The following is a 17,092-nucleotide window of genomic DNA, read 5'->3' as shown; positions in this document are numbered from 1 at the left end:
AATTTTCATTTCTCTCTTTAGAGCTACTGTCAGTCAACTCCACTTCTCCAGCAAGACGGAGCTTTGTGTTTTATCAAGTACAGTTGACCCTTAAACAGCACGGACTGAACTGGTTGGATCCACTTCCGTGCGGATTTTTTCAGTAGTAACTATTCCAGCGCCTTAGGATCTGCTGTTGGCTGAATTCGAGGTTATGGAAGAAGCACGGGTGTGGAGGGCTCACCGTAAACTAGACTCAGATTCCCGACTGCTTGGGGGTTGGGGCCTCTAACCCTCATGTTGTTCAAGGGTTCAGTGTGCTTTGCCTGTCAGTGAGAAGTGGCTAATAGTAAGATTAAAAATAATAAAAAATCTCTCAAGTGTACAAAAAAGGTAATAGAGACTTCAGATTTTCTTAGCCAAGTACAAGCGTACAGTTTGTGTGGATGGAGGGATGGATGGAGAGAGGGATGGAGGAATGGATGGAAGGATGGGTAGATGGGTGGATGGAGCAAGGGATGGATTGATGGAGGAGGGACAGGGGTGGAGGAATGGATGGGTGGGTGGAGGAATGGCTGGATGGATGGGTGGATGGATGGATGGAGCAAGGGATGGATGGGTGGATGGATGGAGGGAGGGGTGGATGGGTGGATGGATGGATGGAGCAAGGGATGGATGGATGGATGGATGGAGGGAGGGGTGGAGGGGTGGAGGGAGGGAGGGAGGGGTGGATGGAGGGAGGGAGGGGTGGAGGGAGGGAGGGAGGGAGGGGTGGAGGGAAGGAGGGGTGGAGGGGTGGAGGGAGGGAGGGAGGGGTGGATGGGTGGATGGAGGGAGGGGTGGATGGGTGGATGGAGGGAGGGAGGGGTGGATGGAGGGAGGGAGGGAGAGGTGGATGGAGGGAGGGAGGGGTGGAGGGGTGGATGGAGGGAGGGAGGGGTGGAGGGGTGGAGGGAGGGAGGGAGGGGTGGAGGGAGGGAGGGAGGGGTGGAGGGAGGGAGGGAGGGGTGGATGGGTGGATGGAGGGAGGGGTGGATGGGTGGATGGAGGGAGGGAGGGAGAGGTGGATGGAGGGAGGGAGGGGTGGAGGGGTGGATGGAGGGAGGGAGGGGTGGAGGGGTGGAGGGAGGGGTGGAGGGGTGGAGGGAGGGAGGGAGGGGTGGAGGGAGGGAGGGAGGGGTGGAGGGAGGGAGGGAGGGGTGGAGGGAGGGAGGGAGGGGTGGGCAGGCAGAACCTCTGGCAGGAGCACCGTTGATCTCTTCACAGAGGAGCCAGGCTGTGTGTCGTTAAAGACCATCCCGCTTTGCAAACGGCTTTTTGCCTTGGTGGAGTAACCCAGTTTCATCATTCCTGATGTTAAACCAGGAGCTGCAGGTGTTCTTTTATTGACGCAAACATGTGGAAAATGTGGCTTCTTGGAGTCTAGGACGTGTCCCCTGAATGGAATTAGGTTCACGTGTAGGGCAGATTCAGACAGGGCACTTTATCAGGGTTCCTGCTGGTCTCTAGGCGGTCAAAGCAAATAACATCATGTCCGTCTGAGCTATCATGCATTTTCTCATCTGCAGTGTTATGTTCTAAACTGTCAGCAAGCATTAATTCAGTCTCTGGTGAAGCCCTACCACCCAGAGATGAACTCTGCCTCAGATGGAAGTTTCCCACTTCAGTGCCGCGGTCTCGCAATTACTGGGTCATTAATATCATTGCCTGTGATTAGGGACGAGCAGGAGGCTTGTGTGCTGTGCCCGCCCCACCATGAACTTTTTACTCTGACCCTTCACTATCTAGAGGTTTCCACATCTCCACAAAGATATTTTAATGATGAAGACCGTTAAACACTCAGGAGTGGGCTAGAAATTGTGTGCTGGAAATAATTTGCCCAAACACATGCCTCTTCGTGGCCAAAATGTTTTTATTAGATGTTATCACTCTCTCTTGACTTGGAAATCTCATTTTTATTAAAAAAAAAATCAGAATGCCAAAGTAAAGCTAATGTAGACAATAGGGCATTATGTCTTATCTTTAGAACTCTGACCTCATTCTTTTTTTAATGTGAGTTTGGTCATTCTATCGACGTGATCATCTGGCCCCTAATTTTTTTTTGAATCATAGCCATCGCAATGAAAATCTGCAATTCTAACTAGCCACTGGGCCACCAGGCAGTTGGCACCCCATTTTTTAAAATGTGATTCCTCTTTTGAAGTAGATTTTGGCCCATATTAAGGTTGACAGTCGTGTGTAGAAGGTTCTTTTACTGTTAATGATCACATTCTCTCAATTCTAAATCATTGTGACACTCCCTTAAAGCACACTTGATGCAAAGCTTTTTCTATTTTTTTAAAAATCTTGTTGAAATTTTTGTTTTGCCTAATGAGAGATCCTACCTGCATACATCATTATCACTTGTAGCAATAAAATTTTAGACTCTGAAAGGAATGTTTTCCCACAAGAGAATTTATGAAAAATCAAGAAATCAAGGTGTTGCAAGCCATATTTTGAGGAGAATAAAGTAAGCCACTCATAAAGGACCCCATGTGTTTAAGCCTGCCTCTTGTAAAAAGAGGGGACCGGTGATTTATTTCCAGGACTGTTTGATCTTTCTCAGCGAAATGTCAGAGCAGCCGTTGAGCCTGGGAGGTATTTCTGTCATCGACATATACCTGTGATGTGTGCCCACACTTACACACGCACTTTCACTTCTTCTCCTTTACCCATTTTTTCCCACTCTGGTTTTATGTGTAGTCAGCGACTGTTCAGGGCTGTCTCACCAAAGGTGACTTCGGCTTTTAGCATCTTCAGTGATTGTCCCCACCTTGGACTTTGTATATACTTCCTCATGGTGAAGGGGTTTTATGAGTAAGCTGTGATGAAATCGCTTATGCTCTGAGGGTCATATTTATCATTTTCGATTATTACTGTTCTCTCGATTGGCTGAATTCTCTCAACGTCCAAGTCTCCTATGAAGTAGGAGATATAATAACATATGTTGGCGCCTTTAGACTCAGTTCTAAGTGGTATCTTTGCATCGTCCCTCTTTCCCAAAAGAGTAATATTGGAAAAGTAATATGTCCTACAATCTTTTAGTGAACACACAAGCAGAAGCAGTTGACTAAACTGTTTCAAGGTTGTTAAACATTTTTCAAAACTCTCATTACTGAGTTGTCAGTAGAATATCCTATCACTGTTCATGGTGAACATTTAAAATTGGGAAAATAAAATTATTCCATTTTATTCAAGAGCATTCATTTATACTGGATACCCATATCTCTGTTGCTACATGCATGCTAAGTTGCTTCAGTCGTGTCCGACTCTTTGAGACCCCATGGACTGTGGCCCGCCAGCCTCCTCTGTCCATGGGATTTCCCAGGCAAGAATACTGGAGTGGGTTGCCATTTCCTTCTCCAAGGGATCCTCCTGACCCAGGGATCAAACCCACGTCTCATGTCTCCAGCACTGCCCGGAGGTTCTTTACCACTAGTGCTACCTGAGAAGTAGGTGTCTTTACTTGTATCTTTACTTGTAGTTTAATACGGGAGGAGGGGCTAAATTGTGACTTTGGTTTTTAATTCATTTTTCCAAATCATTCTGTCTAGTGGAGAAACTAACTAAATGTGTTGTATAGAAGTCACTGGGGCTAAGCCAGTTATTACCTCCAAATGCCTGATTTACTGCTTTAAAATGTCAAAACACAGCCAGAATGATGTGGGGTTAAGTTCAAGTGAGTCTTCCCATCATAACTGAAACAATGTTTCCTTGGGTGAAAAATGCACACTTCCTGTGTCTTCCTTTGTATTTTTCTTCCTTCAAATCCAGACTTTTAGAAGTATCTATAAATCTTTCGTTCTAAGATCAGGCATTCTGGGATTTGAATTAATGCTGAACTTTTTTTGATACTGCACCAAGCAAAAATAGTGAGGACCTTGAAAAGCCATGGTGGTGTATTCGCCACTTCTTTAACTATAAAACCACAGAGGAAAGCATATAAAAAAGAAGAAGTTAGAAGTGATTTTTTTTCATCTTCCTTTTGACACATTATACAGATGCTTTTGTTTCAAAAGTTTTTATTAATTAAAGCAAAGGGCAAGTTCCTTTTGGCATTTAGTGATTGTTAGCATTTCCATGTTTAGAACTTTTCTTCGAAGTTGGCATATTAGAGGATCACTATGATACCCAGGGCATTAAACTACAGTGAGTTCTAGAAACTGAATCCCTGTGTCTTTAATATATATTTTGAATATGCATCATATGTTTTGAATATGAATTCATGTCAGGGTGCGAAATAGTTAGATCTTAGCTCCCTGGGTTGTATGTTCATATTAAGTAATTCCATTTTTCTCAGCCTTCTGGTTTTCAACTTACATAGCAACCCTCTGGAAGGAAACAGTGACCCCATCCACGTGCCACATGCATTTTAGTGACATCGCTTTACTTTCCAAGTTTCTCACTTGGTTTTGCTTCTTTAGTTCCTCAGTGTGCTGGGTAATAGGCTTCAAGTCCTTCCAGTTCTTGAGCTGAGTTTCGGGAGACCCGTGTGTATAAGGGCTGCCCGAAGAAACCACACTTAGCACAGCCAGCATCAGATGACACGGCGGACGCGGACAGTGCCAGGAAGCTGATGTTGATAGAGGATTTTCACAAAATGCTCTTTGTTTTATAACCAAATAAGAGCAAATTATGTCTTGTGCAGTTTTATATGGACACAGAGTTTTTATTCTTACTAGAAAACTGAACTCTGATTTCCTGACCCTGTATGCTTATTATCTGTCTCTCTTTGGTGCATCTCTCTGATGAGAAAAGGATTTGCTTTGGGGATGTCCACCAACCCCCTCGACTCCATCCCAGCCCCATCCCAGTAAGCTACATTTTAAAATGGTCTAGGGACTTCCCTGGCGGTCCAGTGGCTAAGACTTTGTGCCTCCAATGCAGGGGCAAAGGTTTGATCGCTGGTCAAGGAACTAAGATCCCACAAGCTGAGAGGTGCGGGCATGAAAATAAATAAATAAAATAGTATGAAATGCCCTGCATAGGATATCTCGATGTTTCATTCTTTCCATCATAACCTAAGAATGACGGATGTGCTTCGTCAGGAGGTGCCCACTCTGTAAAATTTCTTGGTGCTGACCTCTCTGTGCATGGGACGGACCCAAGTGTACGTCGGCACTCAGCCAGCAGTTAATGCTCCACCCACTTACCGAGGTGGAAGACTGAAATAAAAACAGCCGAGACCCAGGACTCCAGCTCACCCTCCCCCGGGTGCAGAGCCATAACCACCAAGTGAAGACACATTAGAATGTGATAGGACTTCCTCTCTGTGGGCACAGTCCAAAAACACAGCCAGAAATGCAGTATGCCTTGCCCACTGGTTCTCCTCTCTTACTCAGATCACCAGCACGCTGCCTGCCTGCAGCTGGGGAGAAACTGCAGTTAAGTCCGCGTACAATTACACGGGCAGGTACAGATGTTCGCGGAGCAGTTTTCAAACGTGAAGAGAACTTTTAGGCAATATGAACTCAGGGTATTTCCCCCCTTCCCGGGCTGAGCCATGATCTCCACCCACTTAAAGTCAGGCCCTCGGGGAACAAGCGAGTGATTTCAATACACTTGCTCAGTGCAATTAGATCCCAGAAGCAAAAGCTTTTAAAAGCAGGCTATAAAATGCCCCTGTATCTTTATGAACCTTCCTTTCTAACTAGATAGAGATACTCTTCTGATAATTTTTGATTTGATAAAATCTAGTTTTTTTCTGAGTCAAGGAGGGAAAAAAAGTCTGGGCACTAACAGCTTAGATATAACAATGTTATATTTTCTCTGTAAATGATTAAGTGCAATTTCATCCATTTAATACAGTCATACTATGATTGTGGTGGCATTAGATGATGCTGATTGAGAGATGCAAAGAAAAATTAAGTAGAATGAGGTTCGCAATTTATTTTTACCTTCTCCCAGTTAACAATTTCCAATACATTCAAATCAACAGTAAGAATAATTGCAAAACTGTCTCCTGAAGTAGAAGTAGATTTTACTCCCAAGTATTAGCACTTTCTTGTTGTATTTCAAAGTCAGCCACTAAGCTTGTTGGTGACCAGCTGTTGCAGCAGAGATCAGAATATTAATCTTGAGGCTTTATTTCAGAGTTCATGGCCAATAATGTGGTGTCATCAGGTCAGAAGACTTTCAGCTGTGCCCTTTCTCAAGGTGGCGGCGGAGGGAGGGCAGGGGACACCGCTAGATTAGGACCACAAGCCCTACATTCCTTGATAAGAAGGTTGTGAGGAAGACAGACATTAGTTTTTACTGTGAGATTAAATATACAATAAGTTGAAGTTACTCTTGAGTTATTTTATAACTGAACTTGCTGTGACGTTTACCTTCTGAAGTTTCCACTGGTACTCACATCTTAAAACGGGGTTTTTTCCCAGACAGCTTACATCATTCCTAACTCAGGGCAAAAATCCTTTCGTGGTGGAACATATAACTGTACTTTTTTTTTTTTTTTTTTTGACCGAGCTGCATGGTTTGTGGGATCTTAGTTCACTGACCAGGGGTTGAACTCGGGGCCTCATCAAGGAGAATGCCAAGTCCTAACCATTGGACTGCCAGGCCCTCTTAACTGTATTTTAAAGTTCAGCCCCTTTTATTTATTTTTTTAAGTTTTTATTGGAGTACAGTTGCTGTACAATGTTGTGTTCGTTTCTACCGCTCAGCAAAGTAAACCAGCGACGCATACACATACGTCCCCTCTTGTTTGGATTTCCTTCCCATCTAGGTCACCACAGAGCTTTGAGTATAGAGTCCCCTGGGCTGTACAGTGGAGTGTCAGTAGCGTATATGTACAGCTCAGGGAACGCTGCTCAGTGTTAACGCGCACGGCAGCCTGGATGGGAGGTGAATTTGGGGAGAATGGACACCTGTAAGGCTGAGCCTGAAGCTACCACAACATTGTTAATCGGCTACACTCCGATACAAAAGGAAAAGTTAAAAATAAGCAACAGGGTATATGTATCAATTCCAATCTCCTAATTCATCCCACCCACCCCCCACTTTGCACCCTTTTGAACACCCAAGTACTGGGATGCTAAAACAAACATTAGGAATGAAATTTCCAATATCTTCTAGTAACTTTGCAATTTCCAAGTGGACTTAGAGAGAAGGGATGCAGAGCCCCGAGTGGAGAGAAGACCCTTCCGCAGTCACAGTCGTCTGCTCCTGGGCCCCCTCCACCCTCATCCCAGCCCCCACCCCAGCAGTGGCCTCGGCCTCAAGAGCTCAGCCAGAGCTGCATCTTCAGGTTTCCTTCTGGGACTCTCCAGGGCTTGAGGGTTGTTTTTTTCCCCTCCCCAAGGAATGAAAAAACGTCCACAGTTGGAGATGCAAAGCGGTCTTCTCCCATGGCACAGGGAAGGCACTGACCTGTAAATTACAACCAAAAGGAAAGTCACTCGAATTACGGGCACCCCTCCTGCTTCCAAACTGACAAAGTGGAAGTCGGCTGTAGTTTCTGCCTCTGCAGATGCAGTTCTGAATGTTATTCACCAGTGACTGTTCTCTGCTGTGACTTGGCTATTCTTTCTTGAATGTCTTTATTTTTTACTTTTAGACCTGAATCTTTGATCTTTTTACATCAAGGTTAAAATAAATAAATCTATATTCCTTCCCCTTACCTGGTTGTTTTTTTCTTCTTCTGTGTATCAACCTTCAAATCTTATTTTTATCATTCGTCAGCTCAATGTTAAAGTTTTAGCAAGAAACACTTAGTCACTGAACTTTGCATTGGGGTGCATTTATGTCTGTATGAATTAGAAAAGATGGGAATTCCACTTCAGTTAAGTAACTAAACCTTTGAGACTGTCAGCCAGATAAAGACATCAGCTTTTCACCATTTTTTCTGTATAAAAACATATCCTAAATTTTGAGAAAACTCAAGTGACAATTATAGTACTGCTCTGATATTGTTCAGAAAGAGTGCCTGCTCACACTTAACCATACTCTTCTAGGCCTGTGGGAGGAAAAGATACTTTGAAATTTAAGCCCAGGTTTGGAAAAAACAAAAGGGAAATAAGACAGAAAATGGAAAGAAAAAAATAAAAATTTTTTAGAGTCCCCAAAGCATGCAAGCTTCTTAGGTATTTATTCTAACTTATCTGCCAAACATTTTCTCAGACATCTATAACAGGATACTATCTACTTTTTACTCTTAAAAAAAATTATGATGGCAATTTTTGTCCAGTTTCCCAGGAGAAACTCAGTATCAGCAAGAACAGAAGACTAAGATATGATTGTAAGCTTGGACTTGAAGGAAGCACTCAGATAAGCAAAGAGATATTTATACACACAAGAGGCAGCCATTGTTATTAAGGAAAACAGGGAAAGTAAAAGTCAGTAACTTGAGAACACAAAAACGAGTCAACTCAGGCCTTGTTTTCCAGCTCAGGTAATTATCCACAGCATACATATTTCCATGCACACCTATCCAGATTTGTCTGCTGCCCTGCCGTTTGGGAAACAAACAGCCCATTAACAGACTGTCTTTGGATGTATTTTTATCAGAAAGTCTGTCCCCTTTTCAGTGCTTTTAAAAGTATAGAGTTAGTAGGCACGACTTTGGTAATTAGAGAAGGGAGACCACTATGAGGGTCCAGTGGTTAGGGATCCGGCTTGCCGTAGGGGCCACAGGTTCGATCCTTGGTCAGGGAACTAAGATCCAGAATGCCACACAGCATGACCAAAAACGGGTGGGGGGGAGAGAGGAAAAAAAAAATAATAGAGAAAGGTTTATACGGCAGAATTGGATGTGAAACACTTATGTTCCCTGCCCCTTGAACTGTGGAGGAATAGAAATGTCTAAACGTCCACTTCCTTTTCTCATCTGGAACTTGACCTGTAATTTAAATCCTGTCCCTCAGCAAGTTAGCTAGCAGCCTGTCTTTTTGCGGCTTTAGTTACAATGCTCTTCAGAGAACTCACTGTCCTAAAGAGATAGACCTTTGTCTTCAAATAGAGTAGGGCATGGACTGCTGGGGAAAAAAAGACTCTGAGAATGGTTAAACATCCTGCCGTCCCCCTCCTCCTCAAGGTGGAAAGGTAACCGAGCTGGTGGACCTGGACCAAGTCCTTCCTTACGTCCCGAGCTGCCCCGGGCGACTCACAGAGCAGTGGGCACGTGTGGGTCGCTCTGTCCACCCAGGGTTCTGCGCCAGGGAGTCTGGTTGATGAGTCTGACCAAGGTCGATGGTGGTGGTAATAGCGCATCCATTCATTCCAGACGAGTACAAAATGATGGAGGAGGAAAACTCCAGAGCTGGAAGACGTGAATTCTAGTACAACCTCTTAAGCTCCAGAAAGGCTGGGGAAAGAAAAAGGGGCGTGGGAGTCTCCTCTCTGAGTGTTTATAGAACTTGGACGCTTGACAATCAGGGAGCATCAAGGTAATTGTTCTTGAGGCAGGAAATCAGTAGTAGAGGAAGCAGGTGCTGGGTGATGATTACCACATTTTGAAATTACCGTATTTACTGTACTGCTCTTTGGAGGCTGAACTCCAAAATAGTCAGCTTTTGGAAGATGCCATTCCTTTTATCTACAGACTCAGACGAAATCCGTTGATTATAAAGGGAGGAGAAAGCGCTTAAGTCCATTGGAAACCAGAGGTCATACGTGCGGCAGTGTGGACGACATCCATCGCTCTTTGTTTCTTTATTTTTTCGTTTTGCCTTTCAGCATCCCATACTTTCAGCAAACCTGTGATTAAGAGTGAATTCTTATTTTCCGAATTGTTTTCAGACATTTCATGTTCATGTAAACTTGGCTTATTGATTTCCTGATTTTTTCTTTATTTTTTTGTTTTGTCCATTTTATTTTTGATCAGCTACATCAAATGGGTCTTTGGAGGGCCTGGATAACCAGGAGGGAGGGGTGTGCCAGACAAGAGCCATGAAGATCCTCATGAAAGTTGGACAAGGTAAAAACCGTCTGCTGATTCACGGAGCCTCTGATCTGGTTGGGCCCCCAGCTAGTATGGCTGCCCCCAGGGCTGCGCACACGCGCCTCCTCTCACTCTTCAGCTTAGTTTCCAAAGCAAACCTTTCTGTGCACCTCGAGCCACTGACCGACTTCCTTAAGTTGATGCAGCCCATTTCTTTTTACTGGAGACACTTCTAAAAGTTGAGGTCAGCCAGGTTCAGTGTCTATGGCCATGTCTGTATCTGCAGATAGATTTTTCCTTCTTCAAGGCAAAACACCCCCTTTGGTTCACAATTAAAATACCCAGAATGCAAACTAAAGTTTCTGCCATTTTGCCCATTTCTGCCTCTTGACTACGGAAGACTTGTGTTCACTGAGGCTTTTCACACAGAGATGACCTCTTGTGCAGAGAGAATTATTCTTCTAATTAGAAGCTGGGGTAGTAGTCAGTCAACTCGCTCAGTTAAATTAAAATGTCATCTGCAATGTTCTGCCTGCCAAATGCAAGAATCCCTATAGTTTCCACAGATGGCCTCACTAGCTAAACCTCTGAAATAACTAGTAGAACCGTTGTGCTTTCAAAGGAAAATGATATTCTTGCATCTTACTGTACTTTGTATAAAGAATCTTACGTTCATTGCTATTCGTGCCTCTTGAGATTTAGATCCAGCTCCTAAAGGTAGATCCCGTCAGATCTCTGTGCTGTAAGTAACTGCCTGTTTTTCATATAGATGCAAGTTCCGCTGGGTCAACCAGGCATAATGATCCAACGAGGAGGCCAGAATTCGAAGCTGGTACAAATGGAAGAAGTTCAACAACAAGTCCCTTTGTCAAACCAAATTCAGGTACAGCAGCGTGACTTGTGTGTGACTAGTCTGTGTGTACCACTGTTACTGTGTACCACACTTACTGTGTTGCACACAGTGGGGAGTATCAGAGTGCAGGTATTTCTGCCCCAGAACGTGAACTTGTACTTCCTGAAGTCAGTAATCTTCACTCTCAGTTCAGTTCAGTCACTCAGTCGTCTCCGACTCTTTGCGACCCCATGAATCGCAGCACGCCAGGCCTCCCTGTCCATCACCATTACCCAATCAGAATAAAATAATTCACTCCCACAAAAGTCTTAGCTTCAAGAGAGCAGAATCCATCAAATCTAAGTGCCAATTATTAGCACTGCTCTTTCAGATCAAAGTTATTTTCATTGGCTGACACTTTATCATGCTGGTTGCAACACTAGCTGCAAGCCGGTGTTAATGTATATATAATTAAGGCTCTAATGCCTCATCTAATTATATCTAATCCACAGAGAGCCTGATTGATCCTCTTCTACATTTAAGGTGGTAACGCCTTAAAATATTGCACAATGCTACATTTTCCAGGTGGTTTCATAAATTTTTTTTTCCACGAATTCAGTGTAAAATGAGATATTAAAGGGAGTCCTGGCAAAAGTTTAGAATACTGGATAAAACTGTTGTGTAACTTCGCTTTTTTAGCTGTCTTTGAGCAAATAGCTATGTGTTTGTTACCACTGGAATGAACTTGTTATGTGGTGGTCGCTGAGCAGACGTCAGATCTGAACGCCTGGTTGGTAGTCGCACGAATTTAGCATCTGTAGCAGTATTCCATCTCTTTCCAAGCGTCAAGGAGGGAAGTTGTTATTTCTAACTTTCAATGACAAGATGTGTCAAATTCTTATGACAAACTGATAAATGGATAATATAATGATGCCAGGCAGTTTTTTAGTGCTTAGCATTTGGGTTGGCAGTCTGTTCCGTGTGAGAGTTTCTACTGCCTTCCAGATATATTTTAAGTGTAAATCAAGTAATACAAACGAGTTACGGGTTGAACGTTTTCCCAGGCCCCATCCCTCTTCGCAAGCGCTCCCGCCATTCTGCGGGTAGGCGGGGCTTGTCCTTAATGACAGGGGGTTGGGAGATTCCCAGGAAGCCTTCCGAGCCAGAAGGCGGTCCAAGAGCGGTGCCGCCTCAGCGGCAGACGCTGACCTGAAGGCCTGGCCACTTCCTTTCCTGCGCCCTGTGGTGGCTGCAGGCTGGCTGACCTGGGTTGAGACGTGGGGCAAGATCAAGGGCTGCCTGTCACAGCCCGTTCTCGAAGCTGATGGACGATGATGTATGGAGGGGAAATGAAGCAGTCTGGGAGCAGCTTCAAAGCCCCACCTGGAGTCCCGTCTCCCCCCAGGGCTGGCTTCTGCCATTTGCATTTAGCTGTTTTTTGTTTGTTGTTTTAACTGAAGTACAGTTGTGGCTCGCTGGTTAAAAAAAAAAAAAAAAAAATCTGCCTGCCAATGCAGGAGATGCAGGTTCAAGCCCTGGATCAGGAAAATCCCTTGGAGAAGGAAATGGCAACTCATTCCCATATTCTTGCCTGGGAAGTCCCGTGGACAGAGAAGCCTGGTGGGTTCCAGTCCATGGGGTCGGGAAAGACTCACACGACTTAGTGACTAAACAAAACAAAATTTACCATGTCCTGTTAGTTTCAGGTGTATAGCACAGTGGTCCAGGTATGCATATATGCTCTTTTCCAGATCCTTTTCCCTTCTAAGTTACTACAAAATACTGAGTATCCTTCCCTGGGCGATACAGTATTGTCAGTTGCTCAGTGGTGTCTGATGTTCTGCAACCCCATGGACTGGGGCCCACCAGGCTTTCTTCAGGAAGAATACTGGAGTGGGCTACCATTTCCTTCTCCAAGGGATCTTCCGGATCCAGGGATGGAACCTGGGTCTCCTGCATTCCAGGCAGATTCTTTACCTTCTGAGCCACCAGGGAAGCCCACAGTAGGTCCCTGCTGGTTTTTTAGTTTATATATAGTAGTGGTTGGTCAATTCCAGTTTTCTGATTTACCCTTGCGTTTGGCTAATAAATGAGGTGATTGCTTTACCAGAGTCTGGCTGCCAGGGAAATGTTTGGTCCCCCGCTGAGTTTTACCACCTGGACACACTTCCCCTCATCCCCAGCAGCGCTCCAGAACCCCCTGGGGACAGCGCTGACTCTTCTGACTGCTCTTCCCACCCCCATCCTCCCCACAGGTTCCAGCACAGACGGTAGCAGCGCCGGACATTCTGGGAGCAATATCCTCGGTTCCGAAGTGGCCTTATTCGCAGGGATAGCTTCAGGATGCATCATCTTCATCGTCATCATCATCACGCTGGTGGTGCTGCTGCTCAAGTACCGCCGGCGGCACCGCAAGCACTCGCCTCAGCACACGGCCACGCTGTCGCTGAGCACACTGGCCACGCCCAAGCGCGGCGGCAACAACAACGGCTCGGAGCCCAGCGACATCATCATCCCGCTAAGGACCGCGGACAGTGTCTTCTGCCCCCACTACGAGAAGGTCAGCGGGGACTACGGGCACCCGGTGTACATAGTCCAGGAGATGCCCCCACAGAGCCCGGCGAACATTTACTACAAGGTCTGAGCCTCGGCGGTGCCTTCGCTTCCCGGAGGAAACTTACTGTCCCCGCTGCCGCCCGCCGAGGGTCCGAGACCCCCTGTGTCTGCGACGGACTGACGCGCAGCGGGGAGCGGGGACACCCCTTCTCGGAAGAGCCCCGTAGAGTCGGACAGCTTACTAGTCTGTAGCGTTTCGGCCGCGGTGACGGAGGATGTGCCCCGGCCGTCGGAAGACTCGCGTAGAAGATGCGCGCGCGTGCCCCGCCCCTCTCCTCCTCCGGGTACCACTGGGTACCACGAGCGCGCGCGCCCGCGGGCCTCCGCAGGAGCCGGGAGACCGAGCGGCTGGTGGGCAGGAGCGAGAGCTGGGAGCATCCCAGGCCCCTGGGTCGCCGGGCCTGGCGGGGCCGCCCTCCGCCTCGGGCGTGGCCCCCCGACCCCCTACTCCTGAGCTGCACCCCGGACTTGTCTTGTCGCACAGACTCTGGCTGCGTGAGGCCTCGGGAGACCGCTGGCTTCTAGTCCTCACTGTTGCACACGCCCTGTCATCCAGGGCTCTGCAGGCCTTCACACGAGATTCCCCCCCACCCCCACGCCACACTCGCATCACTCACGGGACATTAACGTTGGGCGTCTCCTACCCCATCCTTTTGCAACAACAGCCACAGCGAAAGGGGCCACACGTTGATAGGAATGGCGTCTGCGGGTAAAGAGGAGCCTTCCAGCCAGATGCTCGGCTGTCAGCCCAGGAAAACGAGGAGTTTCGTGAGAAGGGGGCGTGGGGGAGACTCAAAGGCTGTCTGTCTGCGAAGGCGGTTCCGTGCTGCCACCTCTGAAACAAGATTTGGGAAGGGAAAGCCCCAATTAGAGAGCACAGCACTTTGGTTTTGCTAAGATTTTTAAGAGGCAAGCAGGAGACGCAACGACACACACCGTAGATTAGGGTGCATTTGAAGGAATTCACTCTTATCAAATAGCAACGCACAGGAAAAATAAAAGAAAGAGACAGTCCCTCTCTAGCCGGATGGAACAAAGAGGCATTGTTGGTAGAGGACCAGGCTTGGAGAGAAGGGTGATTCGGGCAGGAGTTTCTCGGTACTGGCAATAGACGTACAGCTGTGAAGCTGTAGGGAAGTCTTCGGTCTGCTTTGGATGTTGTTTAAAGCGGACCCAGCTGCTATACTTATCACATTTTATTCACACAGGGAGAGCCTTTAGGAGAACAGCAGAGAGCCAAATCTGACCTAGAAGTTTAAAAAGCCAAAGGTCACACGGGCTGTAATTCCATCATCATTGACATTAATTATTAAGGCATCTTCATATCCGTAAGGAAGGTCAGATCCCCCCGCCCCCTCATCGCCCCTCCCCTGCCACCGCCCCCCCCTCCTCATCGCGCCTCGTGACACTTTGGTTTATGGTGGTGCCGCCCTGGCCTCGGGGCGAGGGGTGGGTACTGATCGAGACTGCAGCCCCCGGTAGTGTGTCAGGGAGAGGCCCACGCGGCAACCCTCCTAGGAGTCCCGAGGGCCCAAATGATGATGTCCGGCGGGGAGAAGGAAGGTAGGATGTGTTTATAATAGGTATTTAGAACACAAGGGATATAAAATGAAAGAGTTTTACTAATATATATTTTACGATTGCACACAATCCACACCAGAAGATGTGAAACTCATTTGTGGCGATTAAGTGGTCTCAAACGCTCCGTGTTTTTGTTTTTTTGTTTTTTTTTTAATTGGACTGCTACTTCTGGGAAAAACGACATTACTCCAAAAATAACAATAATGGGAGCAAACACAAAAATAACCAAGTCCTCTGAAGGCATGTCACGTCACCATAGATTAGGAAGTGCAAGCCCCAAATACCAGGAAATCAGTGTTCACTGCGTCGTGTTTTCAACAATGAGAAGATGTGCCGGCCTTTAGCTTCTGCGCTGTGTTTTCCTTGCCTCATGGGCTGAAGTGTTCGCTAGAATCCACCGGGTCACGTCCAGGGGGCTTCGGCTGAAAGTTCAGCCTGACCCCTTTCCTTCCTCTCTACCCCCTCCCCTCGCCCCTTCCCTGCTGGGAAAAGAAGCGAGTAAACAGGAAACCTACTTTTTATGTGCTATGCAAAATAGACATCTTTAACATAGTCCCGTTACTATGGTAACACTTTGCTTTCTGAATTGGGAGAAAAAAAAAAAAAGCAACAGCATTTTAAGGTTCTCAAACCTCCAGTGAATACCTACAAAAATGAGTTGTCACAGAAATTTTTCTTTCTATTTCCTGAACCTGAAAATGATGTTGGTCCAAAGTGTGTGTGTGTTTGTGTGAGTGGGTGTGTGGTATACATGTGTACATATATGTATAATATATATCGACAGTATATATTATATATATCTATATCATATTTCTGTGAAAGGTTGCTATGGTGACCAGCCACAGTACATATGTAATTCTTTCCATCACCCTGGCCTCTCCTGTACGTGCATTCATACAAGGTTTTCTTATAAGCCATCAAAAATTGACCTTTAGGATGGGGGAGAGGGGCAAGAAGGGGAGAAATGGGAACCAGTCTGATTTTAATGCAATTGAAGGTGTGCGTCATCAGTTGGCTACATTTTGAGTATGTGCTAAACTGTGAAAAAAATCAGATGAGTTGATGAAGAGTGGCCTGCAAGCAGTTGACAAGTAGTCTGTGCGTCTGTTTTGTGTGTGGTGCAGAATATGACAATCTACCAACTGTCCCTTTGTCTGAAGTTGGTTCAGCTTTGGAAAGTTACTGTAAATGCCTTCCTTGTATTCTCATCCCTAGTCACCTGACTTTGGAATTTGCACCATAATGTTTAAGTGAAGATGCTGTAAATAAGTTCAGATTTTACTGTATATGGATTTGGGGTGTTACAGTAGCCTTATTCACCTTTTTAATAAAAATACACATGAAAAACGAGACAGATATGGCTTTTCTTACCCAGATTGTGTACATAGAGCAATGTTGGTTTTTTATAAAGTCTAAGCAAGATGTTTTGTATAAAATCTGACTTTTGCAATGTATTTAGCTACAGCTTGTTAAACAGCAGTGTCATTCCCCTTTGCACTGTAATGAGGAAAAAAAAATGGTATAAAAGGTTGCCAAATTGCTGCATATTTGTGCCGTAATTATGTACCATGAATATTTATTTAAAATTTCGTTGTCCAATTTGTAAGTAACACAGTATTATGCTTGAGTTATAAATATTTTTTCTTTCCTTTGTTTTATTTTGATAGCCTGTCATAGGTTTTTTGATCTGCTTTAGTTCCACATTGCAGTTAGCCCCCCAGCCAATGAAGTCACGTTCCAAACCTGTTTCAAACTGAATTTGTTCTTAAAAAAATAAAATATTTTTTTCCTATGGAAAAAGCGCCTTCAAAGTATTTTCCTTTCCTGCTTGTTTTCTTTTCCTTTGACTTTCTTTTTTGTTGGTTATTTTAATTTGCCTCCCATGTTCCTCTGTGATTGCAGTAACCCAAACCCTTCTGCCCATAGGCGTGCACGTGCCCATTTTTCAAACCAGGCCGTGTGCACAGCGTAAAGGTTCATCTTGCCCCACCCTGCTGCGTGAGCCCCTTGGTTTCCCCGTAAAACTTTTGATCTCACGTTTTAGTGTCAGGTTTTACATGGACTCCTCTTCATCCTGAGCAGTTTGACCTGCACAGTGTGAAAACAGCCGTGAGAAGAAGAGAGACTTCTGAAAAATATTTTTGTTTATTGATTTGGCTGCACTG

General features: G+C 45.6%; 1 protein-coding gene across 3 annotated transcripts in view; it reads left to right on the top strand.

The window, feature by feature from the left end:
- The window catches only part of EFNB2 (ephrin B2), a 49,237-nt gene extending 32,579 nt beyond the window's left edge, over window positions 1-16,658 (top strand). The window contains exons 3-5 of one of the 3 annotated variants that reach the window (XM_068984215.1): window positions 9,842-9,934; window positions 10,668-10,781; window positions 12,986-16,658. In XM_068984215.1, coding sequence (XP_068840316.1) covers window positions 9,842-9,934; window positions 10,668-10,781; window positions 12,986-13,374 — 596 coding nt within the window. In that variant the 3' untranslated portion in view covers window positions 13,375-16,658. The remainder of the gene's footprint in view (window positions 1-9,841; window positions 9,935-10,667; window positions 10,782-12,985) is intronic. The other 2 variants (XM_068984216.1, XM_068984217.1) reach the window with 2 other exon arrangements.
- Window positions 16,659-17,092: the final 434 nt, after the last annotated feature.

Source organism: Capricornis sumatraensis, chromosome 12 (genome assembly GCF_032405125.1).
Source record: "Capricornis sumatraensis isolate serow.1 chromosome 12, serow.2, whole genome shotgun sequence".
NCBI lineage: Eukaryota > Metazoa > Chordata > Mammalia > Artiodactyla > Bovidae > Capricornis > Capricornis sumatraensis.
The sequence above is the reverse complement of the archived record's forward strand: the minus strand, read 5'-3'. Positions and strand labels throughout refer to the sequence as shown.